General features: G+C 39.0%; 1 protein-coding gene and 1 long non-coding RNA gene across 4 annotated transcripts in view; both read right to left on the reverse strand.

The window, feature by feature from the left end:
- Nucleotides 1–3,210: 3,210 nt before the first annotated feature.
- IRS2 (insulin receptor substrate 2) overlaps nt 3,211–27,803 on the reverse strand; it is a 35,484-nt gene continuing 10,891 nt past the window's right edge. For 2 of the 3 annotated variants that reach the window (XR_014850105.1, XM_085052808.1), the window contains one exon: nt 9,154–11,559. Coding sequence is in view for 2 of the 3 variants with exons in the window: in XM_085052808.1 (XP_084908934.1) it covers nt 11,555–11,559 (5 nt within the window). In the remaining variant the exon portion in view is untranslated. Of the gene's footprint in view, nt 3,810–9,153; nt 11,560–27,803 lie in introns of those variants that run through there. The other variant, XM_085052803.1, reaches the window with a different exon arrangement.
- Nucleotides 13,977–17,300, reverse strand: LOC146444329 (uncharacterized). Its single transcript, XR_014850116.1, has 2 exons — nt 17,220–17,300; nt 13,977–17,127 (listed from the first exon to the last, which is right to left on the reverse strand). It is a non-coding gene; the product is annotated as an uncharacterized LOC146444329 (long non-coding RNA).

Genomic DNA, 27,803 nt, shown 5'->3' on the forward strand with positions numbered 1-27,803 from the left:
CCCCCCCAAACAAACAACAAACCGGGAAAAGTCTGGAAACTTAAGGAAGTAATTGAAATCAAACAGAGCTGCTCACCTGGCTTGGGAAGATTCTTTTCATCAGTTTATAAGGAATTATTTAAAACAATCTGAAGTGCAGACTGGCCTCACACATCTATTTATGTTTTAAGTTGAGCAGAAAATAAAATTATCCATTACATACTAGTTAGGTTGCAACGCACTGCTGAACCACAGCCACTGACAGACTGGAGATATTTGTCTGCTATATTCAGATATAATAATGATGGTGGAAAGAGACTATCTGGGTTTCTGGTGTAAAGGGCAGCAGCAGCAATGCCTATTCAGCAGAAATGAAGAGCTGTCCAAGCAAAAAGACAGATACACAAGTCAGTCTCACAGATAAAGTAATTCCGGTGAGCCAAACTTGAAGTGAAACGTGCATTTATGGACAGTATTGCAAGCATGTGTGTGCCTGACTCTCCAGATTTGTATTATAAATTTTACACACAGATGAGTTAATGCTCTTCACTGCAGTACCCAATTGTGGCTAAGAGAGAGATAATCTTAAGGGATGTTATCTTTGGATCTCTACTCCACATTCAGAAACACTCTTCAGGCAGGGCTAACACTCTTGTATAGGTCTCCTGCATGGAAGAGGAGGAGAAATTCCTTTACTGGGCTCCTGCAGCTACCTCTGTTGGGTCATTGGCTCCCTTCTTAAGTGTAATGGGCTACCTCAAGTTCACCTTAGCACACTAATGATGTGCTCTCCTTCCTACCAAGTAACTTTTTAATACCCAATCTCCATGTGTCTCTTACTTGTGCTGCAAACTGAGTACCTGCAAGAGCACAGCTTGCCTTGCAAGTTGCCAAGGCTACCCTGGAAACTCTTCCCTCCTTTTCTCTGCATCATGTATCCTTTTCTTGGTACGCAAATGTCAGCAGTTGTAACCTACTGTAGGGAGGCATCTGGCAGTGATGGCTGCCACAAAGGAGGAGGCTCTTACTGAAGATGCTCTGCCAGCAGTGTTATGCAGACTCCCCTTCTCAATTCACATTTCTTGGCACCTACACCCCTGTCTGACTGACTTTTAAATGGGCAAAGAGTCAATCCAACAGATGGGATAAATGGCAGGCAACCAAGATGCTATGAATGTACATTGTCTGGGTGTGGAGAGTCAAATTGCCAGTCAGGGATATCCAAGTTAATGCCCATCATACAGCTATGTGACAACAGCACAGAGATATGCCATGAATAGCCAAGTTTAAAATGTCTTTCGTAACAGCAGCATTCATAGAAAGAAAAAATGCAGTAAATGGGGGTCACAGCTGACCATACTTGGGAGGAATCCAAGAATGAATTGCGATGGAGAGGAGAGTCCAGGGAAAAATGACTTTCCTCTCAAAAGGAACAGTCCTCTCAAAGTGACAGTTGCCATCCTCCATCATGATACCTTCCGGCATCACAGGAGAAGATTTTATACAGCACAAGGCAAGCAGCAGAGAAAGTTTATCCTTTGTCTCCCAGGAGTTCTTCAAAATTAGTAAAAACTCTAATGCATTAAACATTTTTACTAAACGGCTCAATAAGCTTTGTACAGTACATGGTGGCCTCCACATGCATGGTGTGAGCAGACCAGCCTAACAAGTCTAGTTACCAAGGAAACAGGTTTTTAAACTTGAAACATAGGTATTCATGATGACAGAGATCTTACATTTTTTTGGAACATGCCTCTCTGTTGAGGAGGGAACGTGGAAGCTGGCTTTTAAAATCCTCACTGTGGTCATGAGGCCAGTGGAAAATGTTGCATTGCTGACCCTCACTCACTGGTCTAGCAGAATTGGAAGCAGAATGGGGAACAAAAGATCATTACACATCATCGCCTAACGCTTTACCTTAAAAGAAAGAAAATGGGAGTGTTAATTAGACAAGGACTTCCTTTCTTTGAGGGAGCCAATCAATCACATTTTTTCCATCCTGAAAGGAGGAGATTTTTTTTTTTAACATAAATCTTTTAAGCCTCAGTGCTATGTCTTTATAGGAAGAGGAAATTGATCTCAGTCATTCCCTGAGAGAGCAGCACTGAACAGAAAGTGTCTTTCTTCCAGAATGTATTCATTAGTTCCTTCTCTCAATCTGACCTTGAATGCATTTGATTAAATGATTAAAATAATTCCATCCCAAAATGAGTTTGTAGGACAAACTTAATTAAGCTCCAGGACTGAGGAATGGAAAAGCTTGTGCTCTGCTTCTTGCTTTGTATGAACTCCTGTTCTTAAATAATCACACAAGGACCACTGTAAAACCCTGCAATATGCTGGACATCTGGCTTCCCTGATTCCCCTCTACCTGACAGGCTCTCCAAGCCCAGGCAGCCACAGGTTACTGCTCCTGCCTGTCTCACTGCCCCAGGCACTGCTCCCTTCCCTAAAAGCAGAATGAAGGGAGCAGTGTCACTCTTCAGCATCTTCTCATTTCATAGCCCATCAGGAATACACAAACTGAGCACAGAAACCTTGAACAATCATTTCATGCATGTAGCAAGAAGGGAAGGGATTCCACGTACTTCATTGTTGTCTCATCATTTAAAAATACAAAAGAAAAAGTTACACACTCTGTAGAATAGTGCAGTGAAGGTTGTGAAATTACTACTTTCTCACCACTTTGTTTGATGAGCAAAAAGCTTGAATCTGATTTCTCTGCTAAAATAGCACCACCACTTTTGGCAGTAGTGTAATATAAATGCAGATCAATATCTTCAGCATTGCTTCTTTTAAATTTGTCAGGTTATCTTATCCTGGCAGTTTAGAAATTTGAGGCTTTATTTGCTAACATTCACATTGCATCTAGTCCTTTTGAGGGGCCATTGGTGCTGGCAGTCCTGGATACATCACATAAACACACCCTTTATACAAGGCTTGAGAGAAAATTACAGCAGGCTGAGTATGATGCTCAGTTATAACTAAGGAATTCTATTGATTTCAGTGGGGTTGCCTAAAAATAGCTGCTAGCCAAACTTGGTTCAGAAACTTAATTTTTTTTTTAAATCCTTTAACCACAAACGGTATGTGGTTCATTTTGCAAACAACTGCTTAACTCACCAATATATTAATGATAAAAACAAACCTCCTATATTCCCCAGCCAACAGAAAAAAACAAATAAATACTAGGAAAGCAAAATTGCCTATGCAGGGCAAACAACACACAAATAAATTTGAACAGGAAAAACATATTAATGAATCTTCTTTTAAAAGGTAAACAAAATGCTGGCTTCTCGCCAAGGAGGCATGCATGGAAATCAAGCAGGGGATCCCTGAAAGCGCAGCAAAGCAGCTGACAAAGCCTCTTTAGTGCTGTCAATGAGGCAGACACAATGTCAGAGATGGCCGTGCCACACACACAGCGGAGGGGCGAGGGGAAGCTGCGAGTGCAGCCAGCCAGGGAGGCTGCCGGGGCCACATCCCTGAGCAGCCCCCTTGGAGGAAGGTGCTAAAATACCTCGAGGGTCGCACTCTCGCCCTCTCACTGGAGAGAGCATGACAGCGGAACCGGCCGAGGCTGATGCTGTGTGACATTCCCAAGTGGTGTGTCTGGTTGGAGTGGGAGCAGCTTGAGAGGGAGCAGTTGGAGTGGAGCTGGCAGATGATGCATCCATCCCATCCTTTCTCCTGGTCCCAGTGGCCGGGCAAGCTACATACAGTATTACACTGCTTCCATATCCACCACCATGGTTTCCTGTTTAACGATGCACACAGCTCTGTACTTAGCTAGAGAGGTCATTCCTTCCCTTGTAAGGCTCCTGAAAAACCTGAAATGCAAAAGGAAATACAAAAAGTCTCACTTCCCTTTTGCTCAGGTCAGACACCTTCCAAAGCCTCCTTGCAGATTAATGTAGTGAGCCAGGGGTTCAAAAGGAGCTTTGCAGAGCCCTTGCCCTCTCTTCATCTCAGTCACACAGATCAATGTGATGATTTACACAGACACACTAAAGAGGAGCATAACCAGTGTTTCAGGCTCTGAGGCAGGAAGATGAAGTCTGGTGGCTGACAAAAGCTAGAGGGTCATTTGAATTATCATTCAGCTGACATTCAGAGATTTCACCTTGTGGATCATCTGTGCTTGAGGGCAAGTAAAATAGTCACCCATTCACTAGCAAAACAGGACAGCCAACCAACATCCTCCAAATATACATGAATGGTACACTGACATCTGACAAACTACATTTGAACACACATAAAGCATGAGATTTCCTGTGTAGTAACAAGTATAATAAGGCCTTTGTCAGCATATCCATTCATATCTTGTGCTGCTGCTGAATAAGAGGAGAACCAGAGCATTTTTCTGAGCAATGTGGGAGAACTTCACACAGAGCATGATGATGCACCTCAAACTGAGGTGGTATATCACTGCTTTACACATCAAATTGAGGACAATCACAGTGTACAACAACAGAATTTCTGGAAGGTGTAATTTGTCACTGGACAGGGAGTTCAAGGGCTGGAAAGTATAAAGACAAGTCCAAACATAAATGAGGTTCTTCTGTCCACGGCCCCTGGATATTTCTCCTAAACTACATGTCTGTTAATGAAGAGCAAAGATCATGGAAATAAGATGGCAATGGTGTATTCTAGGCACATCACATAAGTCCAAAAACAAAAGAGTAAGTTTGCAAAATGCAAATTATACTGTCTTGAATTTCTTTGTGGTACTGCTTCTCTGGTTTTCAAGGCAATGGACTACAGCTCCTAAATTAGAAACTTCCTTTGTTTTTTATTCCCTTAGAACAGAAAAATCCTGGGATCTGTTACCATCTGAGAAATACAGGCGTAGTCAATAAAAAAATGAAATGTTTACACAGTGAAAGTCTTTCCTGTGGAATAGTAAAACCATTATTTGATTAAAATAATATAGAATCCAGTACTGGGATATTAAACATGTTGCATCAAAGGCAAAGAAGGAAAACATTATTCCTCTTCTGTCAAGTGTGTTACTAAGAAAAGACTCTACTCAAAGTAGAAACACTTTAATACTTGTTCTTTAGATAAATAAGATTAAAATTTAACCTTTACTCTTCTGAAACCTTTAGAGAAACATTTGTTTATTTGCAGCTGAAATGAATACTGGATTGCTTTATTGATTCATTGGCTAAAGGCATAGACTAGTCATGAAAATTCCACTCTGCTTCCATTGACACATTAAACCAGAATTTAAAAAAAACATCATTTAAAAGCAGTTTAGCCTAGAGAAAATGGGCACTCATTGTGAGGTCTGGCCTTCCAGAAAAAGAATATTCTTCATGTATCCCACTTAAGAACCAAGATATTTATATGGAACAGCTTGATAGACATGATAAATAACTGACTATAATTACATTTCCTGAAGTACTGCTCAAAGGCAATCTTATACCACTACACAGAACCGCATTTAGAGGATATAAGGTTTAAAAAAAATGTATCAGAAATACATAAACAACCTCCCAAATGACACTGAATCAGAGCTACTGCTGCAGTAAATCACCATGAATGCAATGGTGGCATATTCCTAATCTGTGGCCACTGGGACCAGGGCTCCAGAGTTTATCTTTCTGCAACAGCTTGTGATATTTAGACTACAAATTGGCAACAGTAGAAGGGCAACTGGTGGTCATCTTGTGAACTTATTCCCCAGTGTCTGTGTCATCACAATACCTGATCCCACGTGTGAGATAATTTGAGGCAATCACTGCTCCATAGGGAAAGGGTAAACACCTTGTAGTCACCTCTGGATTGGATGAAGTAAAATAATAGATATGGCAGTGTTGTTGCTTTGTATCTCTTATTTCTCCTTTATCTAGGTAGCTTGTTTAAGTGCATATTCATGTACATGAACCATGACACCTTTGCCTGTTTATCACACAGCTCAAGTAATGGTACAATACACGCCCTGTCCCTGCACTTTATCATCCTTTTGCAGGATGGTCCCCTCTCTTCAACATCTGCATCTAAATCCGCTAAATTGCCAGTAAAGACCCAATGATACAGAAATCGCTTTTATTATTTCCCCCAGGAGTAACTGTTCTGTCAAATACAGTTGTAATGTACTGAAGCATCAGATATTCAGACTATGCCTTGGAGACTTTAGGGGGTACAGGAACACCTTTCCACCATAATTTAGTACACAGATTTGTTCAAAAAGCCATTGTGCCTCAGTGAAAGGAATCTTTCTAAAGTAATTGAGAGCATAAGAGCAGGTATTAACTCCACTCTTTTAAGGTCAGACTTTTACACGACAAAATTCTAGTGGAGATGTAGTTAACTGATCCCTTATACACTAGTTTCATCAACTGATCTGATATTTTGAATTAAGGGTACACTTCAGTTGACTTTTTGTGGGGGAGAAATCTAAGTCATATTAGAAGATCTAGTTCTGGACCCTTTTGCATGAGCAAAACTTCCATGTTGAAGTTTGTCTGAGGTAGAATTGTAGGCCTGGATGTTCAGCTCTGCAATATAGCTTACTCAAACCAATGAATGAATTGTTCAGTACACCCACGTTTTCAGACAGGATCATTATTTAATGAGAAGGAAAACTATTTTTATGAGCAGTAGCAGAAATTTTACAGGTTGAGACAGAATCATATACTAATGCTTAACTGCTGTCAAATGTGGGAGTTCAACTAAACTGGTCCATCTGCAGAAAGCATGTTTCCAGCTAGGGGAATCCTGTTCCTTTTTCTAGTCCCTCCTCACATTCATATTAATGGATGTTTCAAGGTGTGTCTAATTCCATCTTCTGCCTCCTCCATTTGAGACATGTAAACATAGCCTGATGTTCACATCCTCTTCTTATGTAAGAGCTCATATTTTAGCAGTAGTGCTCCTCACCTTCTAGATACACCTTCTACATTCAGTTTAGCACTTACTGATGCATTTTTATGATAGTACTTATTACTCACTTTAAAAGAAAGGGAAAAGAAAACACGAAAAGAGAAAACACAAGGAGGTGTAAATAAATACCGAGGATAACTGGACTTTTCAAAAACTTTTGGCAGGCATGCATTCAAAACATGACACTATGTTGCCCAATAAAATGCAAAAAAATGAGGCCATAGCTCAGATGAAGCAAAGTTATGTGCCATATCCATCCCACAGGCCATAGTTTCCCCATCCTTAGACCGAACACTATAAAACATATGTTTAGTCTGCTATATAGATAAGATGAATCACAATAAATCTTTTAAAAACGTTGAAAAAAAAAGCCTAACTGGGATCTATCTTTTGTTCAAAAGTGACTGATGGCATTTTCCATCCCCATTACTTTTTTGCTCTCTGTAAGAGCTGGCTGAAGCTGAAGTTCGTCAAGGTGGAAAAGCCATCCAGAAAAGACTGAAGTTGTAGTAATACACTGGAAGATTTGGTCCGTGATTTGCCTCCCACAGAGCATTAAGGCTTGCACCTCCAGCCAAATTTGTTCCCTTTACAATGGCTCTCCCAAGAGCAGTGTGAGAACACTCACAAATTACTTTAGAATTAGCACAGCAAGGATCTAAACTGTTTCCCATTCCAATGGGCTTTGAGAACGGAAAGCAAGCTGGAGTGACACCTGGATATGTATCAACCCTTCTCTGAACCACAAAGGGTAAATGCAGGTTCTCAAGGAGGCTGGAAGCTGTGGACTCCTTTACCTTGACAAGTAGTCACTGAAAAATGAATGAAGAGTACCACTTCCAAGTCAGTGCCAATGTTGCTCTGCTTGAAAGCATCCTACATCAAACTAAACTGCTGCAGGGAAGCAGAGTAGCTAAAGGTTTCCTTTATTTTCAGATTATCAGAAATTGTACCTTCCAGAGAATCTGATACTGGACTTCCAGATGTCTTATCAAACACATTCTTCTTCCATGGTATTGAAAGGTACCACTCTCATACCCTGTCTTCAGACAAAAAAAAAAAAAAAAACAACAACCCAGAGGAGGAGCCTCTTTTGGATAGCTGTATTTCTCCAGAGCAATTTTCAAGACTGAAACAATTTCTTTTTCTTGCCAAGGAGGTAAGCACCATGAAACTCACAATGTCCCATTTTCTTTCCCCTGGAAAAGCCTATAGGAAGGTCAGGACAGATGAGAGAAGGAACTGAACGTTCTCTCTTTGGGAACATATACATTGTCTATGATTCATTTCTGTACTTTGTGGCTTATATGGATGTTCCAGCAGCCACAGGATGACCCTACTGCTGTAAGAAAGAGAACTGCTCTTTTCTATTCACACCACTTTCAGAGAAAGGCTCTCACCACAGTGAGCCAGGTTTTGTCCTGTAAAGGCCAAGCTGCACAAGTATGGTCCTTCAACCATGCCCAAAACATCAAGTAACCACTTAGTGGCAGATGTGGCCAGAAGAGTAACATACATGGTAGGACTTCACTTCAAATGAGTTTAAACACGAAAGACAGTGAGATCATGTCTCCTCCTTCCACCAGCAGGCTTTGCATCTCATCAAAGATATGCCACTCACTCTTGAGCTCAAGCAAAGGAGTTCTCACCAAGATAGCTGCAAAACAGACATCAAGCTTTTAATGAAGCTACTGTTGTCCCCTGCCCCTCATCACCACATTCCCTGTCATGAGCCCATGATGCCCACACATCACTTTCCTGGGTGCAAGGAACATTGCAAGAGGGTCTACTGTCTGGTGTAAGAGACATTACAACCAAATCAGGCTGCAGTGACCCCATGGTGTCTCTGACTGCAGCCCAGGTTCCCTGCATGCAAACCAGCAGCAGGAGATAACTACAAATAGCAGGAGATTCCCACTCACCTTGTGTAAGTGACTACACAGCTTCTATAGGGCAAGTCTGTTCCCATTAAATAGGCTGCCAGAAGGACTACCCTAATCTTCCACTCACTTTTAAAACTAGAATTAAAAATTAAGACCCATTTCTGCTCCTAGTTATTTCCTCTAATACACAAACTTCACCTTTATAAAACCAATCTTTTTATTCTTAAACAAGATTTTAAATTATTCATGATGTTTCAGGAGTTAAAAGGAAAGCAAGTACGTGCAGTGCAGTAAGATTTATTCACAGAAAGCGTGTTTCCATTCAAAAGAGAGAATAAACTGATTTTATGTAAACAACCAGAAGATTCCACTTCACCCCTAGAGAAAATAGGCACACAAATACTTTACTCCTTTCATAAATAACGTATTTTATTGCATATGGCTATTAAGGAGAGCATCCATGATCAATACAGACTAAATACAATACACTACTCTAGTTCCATTTATTCTGGTCTCCAGCAGCATCACATTTATCCTTATATACAGCGTGTACATTGGAAGACACAGCAAGATAAGTTAAGTCTCTTGTCATATCACAATAGCAAGAAATATATTTAACATCTTGATATCCAGAAACAATACGTACCCAAAAAGAAAACACTGCTTAATAACTGTTAAGGTTACATAGCAAAAAATATTTTAAATTTAAGGTAAGTCAGGCAAAATGTACAAAGACCCAATATACATTGTGAAGTTTTAGCAAACATAACATTTATACATTTTGGTTTCATTCTGTAAACTAAATTAAGAATGTAAGTATTGCATATGCCTTTGTGAAATATACATGATAGAGAATAATTGATTATTTCATCAAGTTTTTTTTTCTTTTTTTGAAGTTGCTATACGCAGTTTAGCCTTTTGTTTTAGTGGCATGATTTCTTAATTGATACAGAGGGATACTTCAAAATAGAGACGTTCAAAACATTGAATTCAGCAGGTACCACACTCGGTGCTGGCAGGGGGTGGGGGGGGTCAGACAAAAAATGTCAAAGGTATGTGGGGTTTTTTAGTTCCAGACTTGAACAAGCTGCATTTTAGAATGTCTTAGAACCATTTATAGAATTAGTATTGGAAAAAATCTCAATTAGATCAGACATTTAAATTGATTTTTAGATCTAATATTGTATTAGCCTATGCATTGCTGTGATTTAAGACCCCAAAAATTACACTGAAAAATGAAGTGTGTCATGGAGTAGGGAAGGAATTTGTTTACATTCATCTTTGTCTTGTAATACAATCCTCAGTTCTAAAAATTCAGCATGTAAGCAGGAAGACTGCATTGCCATTCATGGTATTTGTAAGACATTGACTTTGTCTTCCTCAGAAAAAAAAAATCCCAAAAGAAGATAATGCATTGTTAATAGTGAAGTACAGGTTCCACTAAGCACAATGATTTAAAAAAAAAAGTCTCACATAACTCATAACTTAGTAATACTTATATGTCTATCAGAGCAGGCACTGGGGAGGTACCCTTAAAATGTACACAAACACTTCAATCAAAGGAGAAGCAAGGTGGCATGACATTCTGCTAGTCTGGTGCAACAGTTGTATGTGACTTTTGTGACAGTAACTGCCACACCACTCAGATTTTCAGGCCACTGGAAATGTGATGCACAGTTAGCCTTGAAAAGAACTCAGGATAAGTGACTGAAATGGTTCTTCTTCCCTGTAATAGTGCCTGCAGCTACAATGGTGCTTTCCTGGTAAAAGGCAAATATCAGGACTTTATTGATGGCAAGATAATACTGTGTTAACATTAGCTCTTGAATCTGCCCAATACCCATTATCATCCCTGCATTCCTAGCATGCCTATGTGGATTTTTGGTTACAAGAAATGCAGCTAAGAACAGTTAGCTGACAAAAGTGAGCTTGTAAATAGAAGAAAAGGCTTTTGCAATCTGAAGTACCTACATAAACACCTACATAGAGAGGATTAAACAAGTGTGTCAAAGGTACAGAGATACCTCTAATACAGGTTGATGTTTTTAACTTATGTTGCTTCAGTTACACATTTTATACTTTTTAACTACTCTGAATCCTCTGTCCAAGTCTGATTCCCAGAGTTTCATCCCATTTTAGACTTTTCAGTGCCCTACTCGGCTTTGTCTGAGAAGTAAACCCTGCGGCTAGTGATTCAAAACCCAGCAGCAGCAGCAGCTGTACAAGTTGCAAGTTCAGTAAGGCTGGCGACTGTTCTTGAGAGACTCAGCACAGAGATAAAGGAGTTCCTGTCGTACACCAACACTGCAAATCCGGCTTTACTTTGAACTGAGGTAGTACTGTCGTAGGCTTGAAATTATGCCAGTAAATACCAGATCTTGCTGCTTCAGCAGGTGTTACAGAATCCCCTAATATGCCAGAGAATAAATACAGTTTGTCTTTGAAGAAAAAGAAAATGAAGGCATTGGCCATTAGTTAAAGAGGCCGGCAGAAAAGTTCCTATGATTTAAAGAGCATCTCCAACTTCTGTCGAAACAGCAGCAAAATGATAACATAGATGCCATGGACAGGTAATGAGTTAGGCAGGTTGCTTTCCCTTCCTCCCAGACTTGTTGTACAGTTTAGCCCTCAACAGTTAAGTAACTGTTAGGACCAACAATAACAACAATAAAAAGTAAATGTTAAGCAGCTTCAGTTACCAAAAACAAAACTCCAAAAACAAATAAACAAAAAGGTATATGCCGAGCAGCTTCTTTGAATGTTGTACTCTGTTGTTTGAGGTCATGATGAGAAAACTAACTCCTTCACTCTGAAAAGAAAAATGAAAGAAAGTCAATAAAAGCTGCAAAAATTTTTTTTCATATATATTAAATAGACAACACAAAAAATACCACAGAGAGATTATTCAGAATGGGTTTTCATGAGGAAAAAAAAAAAGCAGCTGTGCAATAGTTGCTTTCACGTTTGTATACACCATAAGGTATTGCATAGGCAATAAAGGGAGCATTCCCCAATCCAACATCACTCCCTTTTTTCAGAACCTTTCAGCCAAAGCTCTTCAGGTCAGCAAACTACAGGATACAGAATGGCTTAGAAAACCTGACAAAAAAATCCCCCCAACTCCTGTTGTGACCATCACAGTTTTTTGCACCAGTGGAAAGGAAAAGGGGGTGGAGGAAATAGGTACACACTTAACTCTCTCCTTTTTTGTCAGCTGGATGTTACACAAAGCTTTCCATTTCCAGACATTAAAAACAAGTTTGAGACTATCTTGTCCTTACAAGGAAGGAGTCTACTAAAAACATAAGCAAAGTATAGAAGAACCTTCCTTTAATTTAGTTATTTGATTTTCTAAACACCTATTATTCCAGAAGTAAAAAAAAAATTAGTAGGTATGCAAAAGGAAAGAATCTTCTCCCAATTACTGATTACAAAGCTGCTTTAAACAGTCAAGGTGAATTATACAGTAAAAAGAAACTGATTACAATGAGACCCATCCTACTTTAAAGAATGTAGCTGACTCCTTTAGTGATTCTTCACTGAAAAGAATTAATGGATAGTATGTGCCTACCTCACAAAGGGACATTATTATATTTATTAACTCACAACATTATGAGTGTTTGATAACATGGCCATTAAAAAAATAAAAAATTTAATAGTTATAGCAATTTTCTTCGTTGTATGTTGTCCCCAAGTTTACAAGTGAAAATTTTAATTAGATGATGTATCACCCAAGTTTCTCTAAAAACAGAAGGTATTTGGAACATTTTGGGAATAAACATTGTTACTTAGAAAAGTCTGCAGTTTTCAGTGTATTGATACAAGTCAGTATTCCTATATATGTTAATTCCTTTGGAATCATAAATCAAAATAAATTAGATACAAAACATGGATGTCAAAGTAAGCCCAGTGCTTATTTGAGCAAGTTTCAATCCATATAACCCTCTGATAAAGCAATACAAAGCATTTTCCCTCAAGTTTACACAAAAACAAAGGCTGTATCTTGGAATATACGTAAGCCTTGCTAAATTGCTTTGAATCTCTGAGAGCTAAGGTTTACTTAAGGAATTAGTCCTGCTGGAGTCAACTGAAGCCACTATATGATCAAATACTTAGGATATTATTTGGGATTTTATTACATGCCACATCTTGAGATGAATTAAAAGCTTGTGAAGACCAAAAGGAATGAGCCTCATTGCCTCCACCCACTACCATTTATTTGCTGCCACTTTTCTGATCAGCAACTAAGTCAAATCTATCCATCCAATCTTCAGTAAATGAGTTTTCATTCATTGTTCTGGAAGGGTGTTTCAAATTAAGAACTTGAACTGGTTTACAAAGTATCCAGGGGAGGAGCTCCAAATCTGCCAACACCATCCCAAAGGGCTGCAGGGGTGAACATGGGGCGGGATGGACAGCTCTCAGATGGGAGCAGAAATTCCTCATTTGAGGAAGAAACACCTAAAAAAACACTTTGTTCCCATTTTTGCTCAGGGAAGCAGCATAGATGCATCATGTAAGCAAACAAGTGAGTGTTCAAAGGTACATGCTAACTGTGTTATTGCTTTACTCCTTCAAATGGAAACCAACACGACAACTAAATTTACATTCCCACTTGATAGTGAAAGCCAAATAAAGTATTAAAAAAAAATCTTCATCTTCAGATAGGGAAATTGGTGGAAAACGCAATGGATTCAAACAAGTATGTTCCCAGAAATATGCCAGCCTAGGGCAGACATAAGGGAAGATTATTAGCAATTGAGTAAACCTGATACTGTTCTTACAGTACAGCAGGTACTGATACTGTTCTTACAGTACAGCAGGTACTGTCCAGTCAGAATTAACCTGGAGTAGGTGAAGGGGCTGATGCTTCAAAGCACTTCCAAACTTAGTTTGCATGTTTTTGTAGATGGAAGATAAGACTGTGGGCACAAGCCTAAGAGCCTATGATGCAATAAACACATCATCCAATGAGTCTGTAATGATGGCCTATAACTCAGAAAACCACCCCAAACATAATCTTCAATAATAAAACTATTTCCTCTGACTTCAATAAGCTTTAAATCACGTTTTGAATAAGCTTTGAATCAAGAATGGAAAAATAACTACTGCTACCACTTGACCCAGGTAATAGCAATGTCAGCTTCAGAGGAAAGCTACTTGGAGAAAAAAATTGCAAGTTCCATGCCGAAGTGAAAACAAAAACTAACCAAACAAAAAAATCACGTTAATTTTTACCTCAGTGATTAGTATCTTTTGTTTATTTCAAGCCTCAGGTTAACATTCCACTCACACAGCAAGTCACACCAGTATACACCATCTTTATCCAGAAACTCAACATTCCTACAGGACATGAACATATTCTTTGGTAGCTTCATTCCCCATGGGCATGCACTAATCAAATACAAAGTCCAGCACTGTGTCAATACTGAGGTTTCCTCTTGGTTTTGGACTTTATTAAGAAAAGCACCTATGATCATTGCCGAGTTTCCAAAACTACTTAAGTCATCTGATTCTTCCAGTGCTTTTTGGGGAATAAATCAGAGAATAAACACACACACACAAACCGCTACAAAACTACCAAATACTCACAGACTTGCTAAATATGCTGTGAAGAGAATACAGTGGTTAGTCAATTAAAGAAGACTACTCTGCTTATCAATTTTCAAAGTCAGTAAGCAGCAAATAATATTGTTTTTTTAATTCCTAAAAATAATTCTCAGCAGCTAACAAGCACACAGGCAGAAAGAGTTATTCATGTGGCTTGTGGCAAAACTCATTGCTGGTTTTTCATAATCAGTAAATTTATTCCACTGGCAGTGTGACTGCCAGAGCACATCAAGCATTGGACACAGAACCCCCAGCTCTGCTGCAGGCTTCTGCCCTGACTCCAGGCAAATCACTCAGTGGCTTTATCCCTTTGTTTCTCCTCCCCACACTGTCTGCCAAATCGATTAAGGCTGTGATGCTGCTAACTAACTTTTCCTGGAAGAGCAATCCTATTGATACAACTGAACCTGGAGGTGACAACACGTACGTCTGCAGGCATCAGGCCAGGTCATTAGACAGCACAACCCAAGGAACTGAATCCCACTCACAGAGAGGTTCTTTGGTACGCCAGACACCTGAGAGAAGTCGTATGACCCTGGGCAAGGCAGCTGGCTGCCCAGAAAAGGCCAGTGTACCCCCCATCAACAGGTTACACTGCCCTCCCAGCCCTCCAGCCTTCTCCAGCAACAGGCACCGTGCTGGCTGGGCTCCTGCAGGAGATGGGTCACAGGCACCACCCAGGCTGGAGCCTCAAGCCCTGACAGCACCATCCCCATGCTCACAGCAGTCTGTGTCAGCAAGCAAGAGGAGCAGAAAGGCAGAGAGTGAGAAGGAACAACACAGGGCCTGATGGTAATAAACACCTGCTGACCCGGCACTGACAACAGAGGTGGTCTGAACCTCAGTCTCCAAGGGCTTCCCCCCTCTTTTCCTTCCCCTATCCAAGGGCTTAGGACAGCCTAAGGTCACAAACTTGCCCAAGCATCCAAATGCATATGCAGCCTAACTGCTACCCAGGATACTACTGGGAAGTGCAGTGGGAACCAAATCCTGACCTGGCTCCAGCTCTCATTAAGTAATGCAATGAACACTGTACTTATCATTATAGGTAACCTTGCTAAAGATAACAGAACAACTCATGTGCCAAGCTATGGCTCTCCACAAGTAATTCCAGGGAACACGAGCTCCACTTAGCAGGACTACTCTTATGAAATAAAGCTGAGTAGAGACACTGTCAGAGGAATAGGTTTCAATCAGAGCTTTAATATTCACTTTAGCAACACTTTGCAGGAAAACATGAAGCAGTAGGCTCTTAAAGTTTACAAAGCTCATGAATAATATCCATCCAAAGGAAAATGTTTCCACATTTGATGAGAAAAACAAGTTAAACCATGAAATGAAAAGGTCACATTTTAATTTTTTAAACAAGTCATGATTGATCATAATTGGAGACATGCTGCCCCAAGTAACTAGGCTCTTTGGACATGCTGTTCCACTATGAAACAGTACATAATCTTGTTCAGATATGTCTCTGTTGTTTTATGAATTTAAAAAAAACCAAGCATCTGGTCAACATAGATTGTTCATGACAAATAATTAAAAAAAAAAAATCACTAAATTTCTTTAAAGTAGTAAAGAGGGGATTTTGCATCCACAGTAATCTATATTAAAATGAGCTTCACAGTACTTTTAACTCTTGTGTCAAAATGGTTTGAAATAATATCACCTTGAACTGCATTCATATAACCATGGGGAAAGATATTATCTTTTGAACTGGGAAACAAAACACTGGATTATCTGGACGAAGTTGCTGCATGTCAGCACCTGCAAGTACCTCTTGGGTTTTTATGCCCAAGCATACACACAAGAGGTTAAAATGTTCATTGGATGTCATGGACAAATCCTCCAGAATTTATAATGAGCATCAACTTTTAACCAAAGTACTAAAAAACAAAATAGTCTGTATTTGATGCCATATATTTACATGATTAATACTTATTTTACCTATAATCTTGCACTGGAGTTTAAGCAGTGGAGTCTATAGTAGAAGTACAGATGAGAATGTGGGCTATGCTTAGTTGACTTCAGAATTTGATATAATTTGTGCTTCATATAATTTTGTCAGGGTTCTTATAGATTTTGTAGTACTAATAACTAAACATTAAAATGTAATTATGTGGAAAATAAAGGATTAAACTTACAAATGTCATTATAATGAATTTATAGTGCTGGTTCAGAAATACATTTTCCATATCAATTATAATAAATGTAGGCACTTCTAATTTAAAATTAAGCAACTAGACATGCTCATTTTTCCCAGGATTAATTTAATGCAGCTGCTATTATATCTCTTAATTTCAGAGCTACAGCCACTATGTACTATTAAACAAGTTTGTATAGATGTGATTTAATCTCATGATTAGGGATAAAAAAAATTAGACAGAAACCCCTCAACATAGTGCTATCTGAAATATGTTCAATTATCCTCTCCCTTGCAAGCTGGGTATACAACCATTCAAAAGCATCACATGAAATGAAAGAAAATCAAGCAGCTTTCTCTGTACAAACAAAATGCTAGAAAATAAAAATGTTTAGTCCTTTTGGCCTTCCACTGGGAGTTTGTGAGGAGTACAGAAACACATATGCAGAAGCAGATGTGGAAAATACACAGAAAATTTGCCACTGGAGAGGTTCGTCTGTGGCAGCCAGCCAAGGAGCACTCCACAGTACACACACAGCCTTTAAACATGGTGGAGCAAGAGTCATGTTCTTGGTTGATGACCATTATCAAACATGTGAAATTGCCTCCCACCTTACAGCCATCACACTAATATCAGTGCAGATTCAATACCCAGTTGAATACCACAAACATGGCCTCGATGAGGCTGTTGGTGATTTTTACTGCTCTGCTCACTACACCAAGGAGAGAGGGCAGCCTTTCCCAGGTGCAGCCTGCCAGCAACGTGGGAACTCCAGCCACACCACTTGGCACACAAAGTGAGGCTGTGTATTGGTTTGAAAACAAACCAGTGGGAGATCACAAGTCCAGATTGAAATTAAAAATAAGTGAAATAATACAAGGAAAAGCACTGACAAAGTCAGATACAACCTGACACCCTGTTAGGGTGGTAGTCGCAGTCCAACTGAAGTAGTCCAGTTGAAGCAGTGATCCTGTGAAGGTCTGGTCTCCAGCTGAAGGTCCAGTGATAGCTCTTGCCCTCTGGGAACCCAGTAGACAGGGCTAACTCAGGCAGTTCCAAGGCCAGGTTATATCCAGGTGGGAACACCTGGCTCCTCCCTCCTCGGCAGAGCATCTCACAATGGGATAAGTCCATGAGTCACACGGTGGGTCCCTGATGGCCCATTGCCTGTCATGCGGGGTGGGTCATTAGCAGCTGGTAATAGCTAACGGATGGCCCATTGCCTGTCATCCGGAGTGGGTCATTAGCAGGTGATAGCAGCTAACAGCCCACAGCTGGTGGTAATAGAATACTTAACTACATCTATATTGCAACCTAGGACAGGCTGGAAGTCTCTTAAGAGGCAGAATTTTTGCAAAACATGCTCACCTTCCAAGTGATGAAGGGTGAAGGTGGAAGGGATTGGTAACTAACACACTGAACTACCTGCCAACCCCACCTTTGGAAACACAACAACTGCATTAGCATGCCTGCCCCAAAAGCACTTATTCAGCAATACTCAGCTAAATTCTACCAAACTCTGTGTGCACCTCTGCATTTCTGACCTACTCATCCTATGAGGAACCTGCCATTCCAACTCCTTAGTCACAGAGAAGGAACAGCGACTTCTAAGCAACAAGTCTTCTGCCCTATTTCCTACTGGGCTCTGCTGAATAAGAATTCTGAAAGTGAGGTATACAACTTGGTATTCATTTTAGGAACAGAGATCACATCCTTTTACACACCTTTACAATTGCTGAGAAGTTTGCTCAGCTTCGATGTCAAAGGCATATTTGCGCCTCTTCTAATTTATATCAGCAGTCATTAACAAGGTCAACAAGTTTTGACAAGGAAGAAGAGCTCTTGTGAAGCAGAGCTTGATATTCTCACACAACTGTCAAACAAAATGTCATCAAAGTTAGTTGTCCTATTTCCAGCAGGTAACAGTGAGGTGGAAAAAAAAGTATAACCAGACTATTGGTTCAGATCCACAAGTGAGAGCCTGACTGCCACTCCAGGTATCAATGGACAATACCACAGTTCACGAGCTGCTCCTGAGCCACTAGGCTGAAAACAAATGCCTGAAAACTCAACATTAGAGTGTTCTCAAAGACCTTAAAAGCATGCTTTTTCCCTCTCTCACTTGGGATAAAAAGCAATCTTTTCCACTGGTTAAATTGAAGAAATATTCACATTAAAAATTTAAATATTCATAGGAACAGGGATAAGGGCTCATGTAAGTTGTGGGAAGTCATGTTCACTCTTCCTTTCCATTACAGTGGATATCTAATTATTCCATGAAAACAGCTGCAGTAAGAAAGAACAAGAGCATTCTGCCAAAGAATATATGGTTAGGACACGCCATAAGGTGGTGAGGGGGAAAATATGATCGAGATTTTTTTCAGCTAGAAAGGTACTGGACACTGGTCAGTCCTGGGTAAGTGCTCTTGCCTCATAAATATTGCAGGGAGGGGAACAGAAGCACTTCATCCAGGCACTCTTTCAAAACTAATCCCTGCCTCCATCGCTGCCAAACGGGCTTAGGCACCTAGTATCAAAAGAGGCTTCAGATTTACAAGAGCATCCTGGAGGAACATTTATCTTCCAGGCAGCAACATGTTTTAAAGCACAAGGCTCTCCTCAACTTTCAGAGTCAACTACCATCCTGTTTTGCAAACTGACCTTCAGACAGCTTACCAAGGAGACTGAAATAGCCCTGGCATGACATACATCCACTTACGCATCTCACCTGCCGTCTAAACACACCGGATCGTCACACACTAAATGTCAGCTGGCTGCTGCAGCTTTTGGACTTTCAGGTTAGGAGACAGGTCCAGAGAAATGCATTTTCTTCCAGAAGAGATACACAGGGAGAGAAGGGAGAGAAAAAGGAAGCAGGGAAGGGGTAAGGGTAACAACCTGGCATGCATGGGAGGGCAATCTTTTCCCTATAGCTTTCTCTTGTTGCCACATCCTTGCTTAAAACTCTTGAGCATCCGGAAGTAGGATAAGGATTGTAAAGGATGGTTTCCCAATTCTATCAATGCTTTTCTGGAAATCTTTTCTGGCATCACCTTTGTCCATGTGAATGTGGCAGTAACAGAAAAGCGGAGAAAAGATGAAGCTAGGCAGGAAGTTTCATTGTGTTGCACGACAAAAATACATCACCACTCCCAATCTCCCTGAAACCATTTAGTGAAGTGAGCAACACAGCACAAAAGTTCCTCACTGAAGCAGCTAAACTCCCCTCGAATCCAGTTTCCTCTCTCTGGCAGCGGGTCAAAAGCAGCTGCATACAAAATCTAAGACATGCAAATGGAGATCCTACCCAAAGTTCTTATCTACTTTCTAATGATTTACCCCTAAGGACCAGCCAGTTGTTAAGGACCATGAGCCAAGCTCTCCTTAACTTCCTTGGTACTGTCAACTAGCAACCCACAGCAGCCCTAAGCACAGTGGATACCTTCCAAAAGCCAGACTCACAAATTTAGCAAGGTCCCCCATCTCTCTTGATTTCAATATCTTCTCCTTCTTGAGCCTTAATACTTATCAACTCTACAGAAGCCCACTAAGTCTCCTCAAAAACAGCCACTCTAAAACAATCCCCCAGCAGACATTTTCCACTATTTCTTCAATAAACAGTCAAACAACCCAGTAACAAACACCAGTGTTGTCTCAAAGAATGGTATTTGTATATTTATTATTTACAAACTTTATTCTCCCTTGCACCAAATGTGTTGCTGAGAAATTCTAGAAAAATAAAAAATATTTAATGTTGCATTTTGAAAACAAGCAGGCATCTGTAACTTCCTACTCTAATCTTGACATGAATTAGCATTTCTTTCTGAAGCTGATATGGACTTTATTGCACACAGAACTTAGTATTATATTAAGACATGAAAGGAAAATATGCATTTTTGTCACATGGGCATGATAAATATCACCTACATATCACTCCTGGAGGCTAACTGATACTCTGTTGGAAAGCAGAGGCAAAAAGCTTAGTGAACTGTTTAGACAAGTAATTTAGGTGGTTAAAATTTATCTTCTGAAAACACCAGTTTCAAAACTGGAGGCTGGTCACAAAATAATTTGTGATAGCAGAAAGCATATAATTACCTTCTCTTTCGTACTCATGTTTTGCTTTCTTTCTCAAGCAAGAAACACAGATTATACTGAGTGAATGTGATTGTTGCCACTGGATGCACTTTGAATCCTCCCCATCTAATAGTTTACTGCAAAAAAAGTGAAGCAAGCCCAGAATAATTTGCTCTGCAAGACCAAGCAGATGCTAAAGCTTCACTTTTTTAAGAAAGGTAAAGGTGAATGCAAAGCACCAAGTTTTACCCAACCTCAAGAACAAGAATATCTGAGACATGCAATCAATCTCAGCTTAGATAACAGAACTTATTTCATTGTCTTTTCAGCCATGGGACTGCAGTACAAAATATTACGTTCCCCAAAAAAAACAAGCAAAGAAAAAAACCCAGACCCATTAAAATATGAAAAATACTATGCTGTCAGAACACAGTGCTTTCACAGCACTTTTCTCAAAGCTTCAAAGGGATTTCTTTAAAAAGACCCAAAAAATTAGCAGCAGTTTCATGCAACATTACTAGTTTCAGAGCAAGATGCACTTCTGTAATTGTAAGAGTTCTCAGTAAACAGAGATGTACTCTACTGTTTCACCAGTTTTTTCCTCCTCTCCCAAGTGCTCTTAAACAGGTGTCTTTGGTTTGTTTTATGGCTCCCCTATTTGTTGCCAGCAAATATATTGATAAGCAACCAATTACACTCAGTTTTCTAAAAAAGGCTCACCAGTACCTGGTACAGCATTTTTTAAAAATACATTTTACTTATAGCAATTTGTCTGACCACACAGCTACGTAACTGACACTGTCCTCTTTTTGGAAGTGTATTGTTGCCAGGTCTGTTTCCATAAAACAGATTAAAACTCATCTTTGTCACTGAAGATGGAATACCTTAGAGTTTGGCTCTAGTCCCACAGTCCTTAGCAGAGAATTCCCCTAGACTTCAGGGAGGGTTTCCAGTACATCAAGACCTGCATGCATTTTCTCCTCATGCCAGCATCCCAGCTCTTTAAAGCTGCTTAGGACATCTCAAATAGGTGTGATGAACACTCCAGGATATCATATTAAGGATCTATGATTTCCTGTAGGATACCATTCAGTAGCTGAGACTTTATGAAGCTGTGATGCTGTTCTAGAAGGATGCTCTGTGAAAACAGAAAGATTGCAGGCAATGCCATGAAGAAATACTTTACAAAACACGGAGTACTTCCCACAAGGCATCTGCACCTTTAAAGCCCAAGTTTGCTTACAAGTGCCAAGGCCCTGATACTGTTGCATATTTCACATATTGTGATTGACCAGGAAATATATTGAAAAGTGTTCAGCCAACAGTGCAGCAGCTGCACAGCTAGAGAAAACACAAATCCCTTTTAATTTCACATTTACTGAACAAGTACAATACATCATCAACTGACTAAAGTACAGTCCAGATCAGGCAGGAACACTTAGCTATGCCAGCTGATCCACATAAAAATATCAGTCTTATTTCAAGTCCTTCTGCTTGACACAGACTCTACACAGCAAGGTTGATCTCACAAGCTGCAGATCTCTGGAAATTATATGTTTCATTTATGCCAAGGGTATAGGCTCCCTCTGTGGTCAAGGAAGGTGGTTTTGTGCCAATCTCCAAGTCTGGCTTGGACCAGCCTCTTCAACACTTAAAAGGCACCTGTATCCTTCTAATGAATACTTACAGAAGACAGATCCTTATTTGAAGAGGAGTCTTTAGGTAGGCTCCTACAGTGCAAGTGAGGGGAGTACAGACTGGACCAAATCTCCCAGTTCTGCATAAAGTGCACAAAAACTGGCTAGATGAAAAAACACCACCTAGAAAAAATACCTAGAAATCTAAACCAGGAACATGGAACCTTAGGACATACTGAAGACACTTGAGTTGCAACCTGCAACACAGAAGACATTAGGCAGCTTCACATATGTGAAGGTGCCTTAAGATTCTGATGTCCTGCATTTAACCTATAGCCTCTGCCTTTTAATTATAGTTGTGTCCATCAGACAAAACCAGGATCCCAGCACAGCTGAATTTCACAAAACCCGTTAAGAAAAACACAGATAAATGGCCTCCTCTGGAATATCCTCCCTCAGCTTGCAAATAATCCCACCACGTCTGTGCTAAACAATCCTACCAAAACATTTCCACAGCAAACACAAGCTGCTTGTTTACAAGGAGGAAAAAACCAAGCAACCAAGCAACCTGAGGCACTAATAAAAGATTCAGCAATTTTGAGTGTCTTTCACTTTGATGCCTCAGCCTCTCCAACTATCATCAGAAAAAGAAAAAACAATTCCGATTCAATCTGTATTTCAGACAAGAGACCACAGATACACTTTCCTATAGAGCAGGAATAAGTCTTGCACCAAATTACAGTACAAAATAGTCTGTGGACTGTATTAGAGACCCTTATTTCCAGTAGCTATTTTTAGCTAAAGTACATTGAAAAATTAATTGTAGCAATTATTACTATTCCAGAAAGATATTATGTGATCATAAATGACCCAAAAAAGGACCTAAGACAATCCACAAGAAAGAGGAGAAATGGTTTTGAACTCCCCTATTAATATCTCAACACTGCTATGAAAAATCTTGGAAACCTCTGTCAAATTAAAAGTTACCACGTTCTAGAAACGGAGAAGTTAAAGAATAGTGTAACCACATACACCAATAAAAAAAACACCTACTAGGAAAAAACTTCCAGTGGCACATGATTCAATGAAGAAACAGAATTTCAAATTTAAAAGACAGATAGTAAGGCTGTTCATTCCAACCATTCCAGTGATAGCCACTGTATACTATATCCTGTACAAACATGGGTACCACTTATTTTCAACGTTTTTCCTAAACTACATCATGGAATTTACACAAGTTCCTCCTGCTCATGAATTAATTTACAAATGCCAAAAATAATTATTTTAGCATGGTACTTTTCTTAACTGTTGAGACAACAGGCTTTTATGTATCAAATACAAACAAGGCTAATTCCTACCTGGAGTAAGAAAATAATGTGTATCTGATGCAAATAATAAGTTACTATATTTTGAGATGAACTAAAATGTTTGCCTACAGAATCAAAATTAAGATCTTACTCAGGTACACACACACACACACAAAAATACAGCTATACTAATGAACAAGATAAAACCACTTCACAGCCCAATAAAAAAATGGGCTTATTTGGTTAAAAAAAAAGAAATTAAAAGATTGCAAAGAAATTCAACACACAGATTCAATAAAAGACTTCATTGTCCACTGTTTTGACATTTTCAGCAGAACCTAGTAGAACTTTGTCTTCAGAGCAGAGTCAGCTGCTCAGGTAACCCAGCAGAAAACAAATTGGAAAATCACTCAAGAAGACAGGCAAAAAATGAGTGCCTGATGAAGAGGTTAAGACACCTTAAGATAGAATATAAAGATAGAATATACACTAAAGATAGAATAACAATAAACTAAAGATAGAATATACACACTTCATCCCACTAGGGGTGGAGAGTTTAAAGTTGTCTCCTATGCATCACTTCTCAAAAGAGCTCACTATTTCCTATGAACATGTTCTAAAGTCCCAGAATCTTTTCTTCTTTTTTATTATTATAAACTCCTCATTCTGTTTCTCCTATGTCTTATTAAGGAAGCAGTATAAGCTTCACTATATCAATACTATTTTTCAGAAGAGTAGAATACCAACCCAAGTCTACATGACACAAAATATCATGGAAATAACTCTCAGTATGTTTTGGGGTTTTTTTAACAGTATCATTGAAACATTGTCACCTTGTAAAAGTGACAACAGCCAATCTATGAGAACACAGAAAACTGAAAACATCTATTGAGGAGTGAGAAGAATAGAAAGTATTGCAGTATTTTCTCTTAATATGACAACATAGCATCCACACGGGCAGTATGGCAAGTTAAAGCTTGCCATGTTTGTGACTGATGAAGCAGGCTCAAGACTTCAGGAATAATTTCAGACTCAGAAGACTCTCTAAATGATCCCTCACAATGACTCCATCAAACAGCAGACTGGTATCCAAACATCCTACACAGTTCCTCCACAGCATGGTCCTGCTCTCCCTGTTCAGGCACACCAGTTAAACTGTGCTCACTCAAGCTGCAAGATCTAAGCTGTTGTTTCGACTTCCTCACACAGTCGAGTGTACACTTACTAAAATAAATGTCCATCAATTTATTTCCTGAGGCCTGAATCTGACCCCTACTAAAAATCAATAATATTTCACTACTATCAAGTTCTAGGGTTTTTTTGGGTTTTTTCTTTAATAACATATACTATCTCACGTTACCATATCTTACAAACCTTTCAGTTTACTGTCCCTTGAATATTCACACTAACTGGGGGAAGAAGAGAGGACCTACACTACAAATTACTTACAGTGCTGAAACACATCAGTGCATTTGTATCTGGAAATCATCCTATTTGCTAACATTCAACATCCAAGTATCATCAATTTACTTATTTAGAGCCCACACATCTACAATTTATTTTAAAATACACCAATTAAGGTTAAACTTAAAAGCTTGTTTTTACTGAATTTTTATTTGACACTTGAAAATTAAAACAGAATAATAATAAGTCACCCTTCTGTAGTTAACAAAAAAAAGCAATATTATCCCAGCACTCATTACAGCATATTAGAGTCTCTTGCTGGTATGTGAGAGTAACTGCTGGACTATTGGGATTACAAAACAGTAAGTACCAATAGTTTTAAATTTATGGCAAATTCTTTCAAGTATTCTGTGCATCCAAGGTATATATATCCAAGGTATACATGCGTGTGTGTGAGTGTGTTCTAATGGTCCTCCACACAGTTGATTTTCTATAAGTATTGTTAAAGTCATAAGCACTAATTCTGTAACTTCAACATTCAGGAAATTATGAAACCTTGCATTGTTTTACAAGATTGATTCAAAATCCAAACATAAATGTTCAAATTTTTATGCTAGATTAAAACTAATTAGTTGTAAATCATTTTATAACATAGTGACTTTCCATAGTTCACCAACAGCTTTCATATTAATCACCAAGATAAATATTTTTAATTTCTGTACAGGATTGTTACAATGAAAGTGTAACTTTTTGTTAACTTAAAGAGTCAGTTTTATTATTGTTATATTTCATCAATTTTGGCAGAATTAATTGCTCAGGACTGAAAATTGTTGCAAAACATGCAAGCCTACCGCCCTATAAACTTTACCAAATGTTTATGATGTAAGAATGAATGATGTTACAACACAACTGAGTGCAACTGACCTTCAGAACAAGTTTACCTCCACCTTCCAATTCCAAATCTCATTATTCCATTGCAAGAAGCCTTTTTTAGGCATAAGTGAAAATTTTGGTTAGACACATCACCTGACTTTTGGTTTGCATTTTAAAGTAGACTAAAAACCACTCACTGGAGTTTTTGAAAAAAATCACTATCAGAGAAACTAGTAAAAAGACTGCCTAAGAAACTCACACCATAACTTCTCAGTAGTTCAAGCATGGGAGTAACCACAGTAGTTGAAACAGTCAATTCAGGGATGTAAAAGTTTTGCATTAACTAGAAAACTGATGAGATTTGCATCCACTTGTCAATTCTACTCTTATTCTTTTAAATAATACTAAAATTTAACTTTACCAGTTATTCTAAGTAAGTTTCTATAGCCTCAATTATCTCCATCAGTGAAGGCAGAACTAAACCAAAAACTTTATTGCCTTCTTGTTATTGAGTAACTATTAAACACCACTGCAATCTACATAAGAGTTAAGCCTAACACTACCCCAAAAGGCTGTCATATCTTGTTTAATCAGTATTATGACTTCTGATGAGAAAAAGCCTAGATTCAAAGCAAAACCAAAACAAATAAACAAAAATTCAGAAACAGTCAAACAAAAAACAAAACGCAAAAAATAAAAACAAACAACAACAACAAAAAAAAACAAACCCAAAAAAACTAAGCAAACCAACCCGAAATTTTAAAAAAGTCTTCATAATTCCATATATTACCTTGGCAGTGCTACTCAGTTTAACGAGGTAGACATCATGACTGTCTTAAACACTTTTTAAAATAATACACTGCCTCAGAGGACACAATGTAAGAGACAAATCTAAACCAGCTTAGATCTTATTTCATTGACATGATTTCCCCACTGTTACTGGAATGATTTATTGATTTTCTTTGACTGAAGAGAATCAAAGTCCTCTGCCTCAAGTTGCACTTACAGATGTATTCTTAGCCCACTTTAAAGTATCTATGAAACAGGTTTGGAAATTGAAACTCAGTGGAACAATGAGTTTTATGCCTTACATTCATCATCACAGCATATATCAAACAACTTTTACTAAAGCATCACTTGGAGAAAACTTGGAAAACTCTCCAAAGTGCTTCACTGTTTCTAAGAAACTTCTGCTGCTTCTGATTATCAGCAAGTTTGCTATTTGGCATCACACTAAAGCCCCAGTGCCTCCATTTCTGACCCCTTCAAACAAAAACAAGCTGCTCAACAATGTCTAATCCGTGCGTCATGTAATCCTGCTTAATACCCTACAAACTCTGGGTAATATTTGGGTAGTTTTTAAATTTAGCAAAGAACATCCTGGCCTAGTTCAAAGATACCTTTGCCTGGGGTAGTGTCCCCTAGAAACATCGCCCACACTAGTTTCAAAGAAGAAAACCAAACACACATATATGTAAAAGAGAAACTAACAAAAAATAAGAGCTCATGGTCTATTGTCATAATAAAAATATAGAAAATTACAAATCAAATTATTGAAATAGGAATGCGTTATACAAACACCGAACACACCACCCAAGCAATTAAAGAGACATTCTGACTTCCTAACAGCTCTTATGGCCCCATTTACCAGTGCAAGTGCATCCGACTCCCTGCTCGCAGCGAGGGCAGACTGAGCCGCAGAGGACAGCGGCACAAGCAGGGGAATCACGCAAGCTTTCCTCCCATCAGACTGAGCTATTAATACACAACAGCTATCGCTCTGCCAGAGAAACAGAAAATCCCTTCTTTGAGACATTGTTTGCTTTTTGAAGCATCATTATCTTACAAGTGGCTCATACTGCAAACACTACCAAAGAGGTCTAAACCAAGTCCCATTATAATTTTTCAGCATTTTTCATACTGTCCTGACTGTCCTACCTAAGATCTCTCAGACCCTCGCTGAAGGACAAATATGTTCCTATTTTGTTTAGGCTGTCAGGCAGA

Source organism: Lichenostomus cassidix, chromosome 1, assembly GCF_008360975.1.
Source record: "Lichenostomus cassidix isolate B80296 chromosome 1, HeHo_3.0, whole genome shotgun sequence".
Classification (NCBI taxonomy): Eukaryota; Metazoa; Chordata; class Aves; order Passeriformes; family Meliphagidae; genus Lichenostomus; species Lichenostomus cassidix.